The sequence below is a fragment of the Quercus robur genome, chromosome 9 (assembly GCF_932294415.1).
Source record: "Quercus robur chromosome 9, dhQueRobu3.1, whole genome shotgun sequence".
Lineage (NCBI taxonomy): Eukaryota > Viridiplantae > Streptophyta > Magnoliopsida > Fagales > Fagaceae > Quercus > Quercus robur.
This window is the reverse complement of record NC_065542.1, coordinates 27,659,820-27,665,408: the sequence shown is the minus strand read 5'-3', so window position 1 is coordinate 27,665,408 and position 5,589 is coordinate 27,659,820. Positions and strand designations below refer to the sequence as shown.

At 36.4% G+C, this 5,589-nt stretch overlaps 1 protein-coding gene across 1 annotated transcript; it reads left to right on the top strand.

The window, feature by feature from the left end:
* Positions 1-4,494: 4,494 nt before the first annotated feature.
* LOC126700919 (uncharacterized) lies at positions 4,495-5,298 on the top strand. The gene is made up of 2 exons (XM_050399082.1): positions 4,495-4,767; positions 4,882-5,298. Exons 1-2 carry the CDS (start codon positions 4,495-4,497, stop codon positions 5,296-5,298), a joined length of 690 nt encoding a protein of 229 aa, XP_050255039.1.
* The last annotated feature ends 291 nt before the right edge of the window (positions 5,299-5,589 follow it).

Below are 5,589 nucleotides of genomic sequence, written 5' to 3'. Positions count from 1 at the left end.
CCATACATTCCACAAGTAAAAAATAAAATAAGTATCCAATTCAAACTCCTTCCGTACAAGTATACAATAATTGTTTGCAACACATAAAATAACTCAAGATGTTTTATAACAATACAAAAAGTATAGCATAATATAATTAGAACTAACGGAAGATGTCCTCATGCCTCTTGCTTAGCTCGTGCCTCTTGGTCCCTAGCTCGCTCCTCTTGGTACAATTGAAGCCTTCTAAAACTTCATGTACTATTGGAATCACTGCTTGATCATAAAGATCTCTTTGTTGAGCTGAGGGACCAAAAACCTACATATTACCACAAACAAAATCTTAGCATCTACCATCAAATATGAAACTAGATTCTCAAAACTAACATTGTTTAACATTTTTGACATACTAATTCAAGTTTTTTTTTTTTTTTTTTGCTAACATTAAGTGGGGGAGGGAGATTCAAACTCAAGTTCTCCTGCCTCTATAGAGAACTGGACAATGTGCCAATGCCGCTAAGTACAAGGCTCTTGGTGACATATACATTCAAATTATAGGACTCCCTTATACTTTCCATTTCAGTGTTCGGATGTAAAGGTGTACATGGTGGCACATCATTTAATATTCTATTCTTACTACACCAAGGAATGAATACTTATTTTAGAGGACAAGACACCATGCACACCATTAAATGGACATTTTCCATTTCAAAGACAAATGAAGAGGACCCTTTTCTTGGAAAAAAAATTACTTAACAAGAACACGCCTCTTTACCTACTCATTTTACTCTTTTCTATCCAATTTTTATGTATATAGCCCTTACATTAGATCACCTTGAAATAATGTGAAACCAAATAATCCCCCATAAACAACTAATTAATCTTTGAACCTTAATTCTTGAAAGCAACAATCAAACAATTATAAGTAAATATTGAACCACACTTTGAAACAAACACCCAAATGCCAAAACATCAAAGTCTAAGTAAAACCCAATACCCCATTTGTGAAAATCTACTCATCACACTTTAACTCTCCTCAAAAAGTTCATACAATTTTCACCAATCTCAAAAATCCACTTCCCATATCATATATATACAAACTAATTGAAATGAATGAAGTAGTACCTAATCTACTCATCACACTTTAACCCTCCTCAAAAGGTTCATACAATTTTCACCAATCTCAAAAATCCAACACAACCCACCTTATAACACCATGCAAGCCACCCACTTACTCCAACACAATAACCCACCACAAAACCAATCACAAACATCACAAATATAGAGTGTTTACAAGTATTGAAATCAATTAAAGTACCATTCATCACATCTAATCAGCAAGGTCCATTCACATTTTCAAGAAATTAAAAACACTCCCAATATAAATTTAAACCACCTTATAACATCATGCAAGTCACCCGCTTGCTCCAACACAACATACCACCACAAATCCAATTTCCAACATCACAAGTATAGAGTTTTATAAGTTTTTAACTAGAATTTACTTACTTTGCTCAAGCTAAGTTTACAACTTTCAGAAAAAATCCAAAGTTACTGCAAACAATGTGTATTTAGTCTGTAAAAGAAAAGTTAAAAATTTATAAGTACAAAAGTTAAAGAAAAGTTAAACAAGCAGATAAGACAATAATTAGAACCGCCAATGAAGAAAGATATTTACAGGGGAATGAAAAGCTTGTAAACAACCAAATGTTAGCACAAATATCTAATTCTTCAAAATCACTACCCCACATGAAAACTAGCAAACAAAAGCCACAATCCAGAAACAACACTACTATAATGGAAAAATCAGATTCAAAAATCAACCATTCAACTGAACAACTCTTTAGAGAAACAACACCAACCATTCACCTAACTGTGAAGATTCACCCAATTCAACACCAACATAAAGATGGTGTAACTAACACTGTTTAACAAGAGATTTCCCCCTATTCAACAACCATTATCAACATACCAACTATTAATACAAAAGCTTTCACCAAAACTCCCACATTTATATCACTAAAACTTGCAAAAGAGTAACACACATTATTATTATATCATAGAGTCCAGAATGAATCCAAATCCTATAAAACACTGCCTTAAGTTTCTGCTAAAAAGCAAGCAATTGTTTAACATTTTCAATTAAATCAATCAAGCAACACAATACAACAAACAAGTAATCTTTCCCTTATTTTGGAGCAAACACATGAGTAATCACCCATTGCTGTTTCAAAAACTAAGTGTTGTATATTTACTTCCATACTATTGTAACACTGTCAGGTACTACATTGTTATATTGCTAGGCTAACTTCCCTTTTATATACAGGCCTCATGCATAGTTTCTCTATGTGATTCAGAAATACATTCCTGACTACTCACAGTGAATAACTAGAACTAATCATAAGAACCCAGATTTCTAAATTCCTTGTCTTGATTGCCAAACAAACACACACATTATTTAGTTTGTGCTTTTGCTTTATGTATAGTTTGAATTACATTCAATGCTGATTTAGAATGGGTTGAAACGCTACTAAAGGCATCAATTACACCTAAGTTCCTTAAAAAGGAAGGGAAAAAAATCATTATATTTGGCAAAAGAAAAGCATTAACCCTCAACTTTCATAGAAAGTAGAAAACAGAAAACAGGGGGCAAAAAAAAGAACAAAACAATAGCTTTCTTCTTCTAATTTGTTTCCCAAATAAAATAAATAAATAAAAAACCTCAACCCCACCATACCAATACTTGTTCAAACCAAGCTCAGCTCATCAATAAGTAAAAAAGCTTCAATCTTTTATTCTGGGTCCAGAACAAAAGTCCCCCAAAAACCAAACAAACCAAAATAAAAGAAAAATAGAAACACATAGAGAATGGTGGACAAAGATAGCTTACCTTTCCTTTGAAGTGATGCTTGTTTTGGAAGACGGAGCTGAAGCGTCACGATCGGTGCCGATCACCAACGGTGACGCTTAAGCATCGCGATCGGCGCCAACAGCGAAGCGTTGCGATCGACGTCGATCACCAACGGACGCTTAAGCGTCGCGATCGGCATCGATTGCCAATGGTGATGCTTAAGCATCGCGATTGGCGTTGATCGCCAATGGCAACGCTTAGGCGTTGCGATGGTGCCAACGACGGAACGGCGAGCTCGATCGGCGGCGATGGCTGAGATCAGGTGAAGTGGCTATGAGGTATTGAGTGAGGGAAAGAGAGAATCAGGTAAGGGAAGGAAAATAAAGTGGAAAAAAAAAAGGAGGGGGGTGGGGCTGAAGTGTTTTATGTATTAAACTTTTAGTGACGACTTGTATGTCGTCACTATAGGCTACCTTTAGCGACGAAAATTTGGATTCGTTGCTGATACTCCAATCTGATTTTATGTTCCTTTTTTTAGTGACGACTTATTTTCGTCACTATTTGTCACATTCAGTGACGAAATGAGTTTCGTCACAAAAAACTTAAACTTTTAGCGACGAAATAATTTGCCACTGTAGATGAATTTAGTTTGGCGCCTACATTTTTGTTTGTTTGGCGCCTTTAGTTCAACACAACATATAGTGACGAAATTTTATTTTCGTCACTAAAAGTTACTAATTTTTTTTTTTTTTTAATAAATAGTGATGAAATATAAATTTCGTCACTAAATGGTACCTTTTTGTGACGAAAAAATTTTCCTCACTAAAATTCCTCACTGAAAATACATTTTGTTGTAGTGTTGGATAGGCAACTTGCACCAACTCAATTTGATTGCAACTTTTCTACTTCAAAGGAAACAAGGGTGTGACAGTTACAGATCTGCTTGCTTGGATCGGTATAATCAATATTGTGCTGCACAACTGCACGTTATTATGGTGAAAGTAAAGTTTGAATTGTTAAGAGCAGCACAGATTCAAGTCAGTTTGGGTTAATTACTTAATTTACTTCTAGTGAAAAATAAATTGTCTTGAAAAAAGATTAAATGATAAATGTTTTTATACCCAAACTATATTAGTTCTTCTTCTCTGTTGAGACTTGTCAGTGGGGGTTTTGTCACAGTCTGGGTTCAGGAATAGAATATATCTAAAAGAAATTCTTCATTAAAGAGAATTTTTTTCATATTCTTAAAATACTTTATACACTTTCCATTGAAGGGATTGAGAGCCCTTTATCTAAAAGACAAGTGATTAAATTCAATAAAAATCTAATGTAGAAGCTCCTATATTTACCCCGTCAAATAGTATTGTCTTGTCAGATTTTTGTGAATAAAAGAACAAAGGCTAATATAACAATCACATTTTCATTAAAACTCAATTACATAATATAATTATTATATATTTAAAACCAATATAATAAAAAAAATTAAAACCTAAAGTTGCTCTACAAATTATAACCTGCAACCTCAACTACAGCTCGACTGATCAAGCTTAAGTTCAATACCAACCTCAAAAAATCCTTCTCCTCTACGTAGGAGCTTTTTCTCCCACTCTTAGGTGAGCTTTCCTTTCCACTGTGTAAAAACAGTGGACTTGCCAAAACATAACATGGACCAAGATTTCATTGAGCGATTACAAAACATTCAACTCACGGAGGAAGAAGGCGAAGTAGTGCACATTTGGTCAATCAGTAGAGAGAAAACCATTGAAGACTGTTCCCTCACCCTGTTAGGTCGTTTCCTTACTACTTGTCCATACAACCAGAAAGCGGCAAAAGCACTATTACGGTTGGTGTGGAAACTAGGGAATGACTTGCGGATAGTGGACGTGGGAGAGGGGTTGCTTCAGTTTAGATTCAAGCTAGAGAGCCAACTGACATGGGTACTAAACAACGGTCCTTGGAGTTTCAACAATACCTTGTTGGTCCTCCAACGATGAAAAAGGGGTATGACAGCCAACTCGGTGACTTTCTTAGCTATTCCTATATGGGTCCAGGTGTGGGGGCTACCGTTTGACTTAATGAACGAAGAGGCTAGCTGGGAGATTGGTAAAGGACTAGGGCACGTAGTGGAGGTGGATAAAAAAACCTTCTTATCAGACCAAGCACACTTCATCATGATTCGAGTCGAGCTTCCACTGGAGAAACCGATTCGTCGAGGAGGATGGGTTACGAACCCTGAAGGTGATCAATTACCAGTTGGGTTTAAGTATGAGCGCTTGGTAGGGTTGTGCTACCAGTGTGGGAGATTTGGCCATGAGTTGAAGGAGTGTCCATCTCAAGGATCCACACAACAAACAGAGAGACCGTATGGGGAATGGTTGAAGGCTGGTGTACGAAGGAAGGAGAGTGCATCAGATCGGGCAACCTTCAGCTCACCGATGCAACAAACAGCGCTAGAAAGTGCTGCATAGATAAAGGGCCAAACCACAACCCACGTGGAGACTGCTGATGTTAATGGCATTAAAAGCTTTAATGACATGTGGTCACTGTAAACGGATCCACATGAATCACACAGATCGGTTTCGCAGACAACTAGGCAACCAATTATTACGGCTGTAATGTTTGAACATTTAAATGGAGCGCAAATCTCGAAAACTGACCACATCAATGTAGATAATTATGGGCAACTTGAAATCATGGGAATGCAGATTAATGGATCGGGAGTTATTGCATCCGATACGTTGGACCCAAGCCTCATCAAT

Bases quoted from the DNA above. Each gene is read 5' to 3' on its own strand.
- LOC126700919 (XM_050399082.1), top strand. From the start codon at position 4,495: ATGGACCAAGATTTCATTGAGCGATTACAAAACATTCAACTCACGGAG. The intron at 4,768-4,881 runs GTACTAAACAAC...ATATGGGTCCAG, and splicing joins TAGAGAGCCAACTGACATGG to GTGTGGGGGCTACCGTTTGA.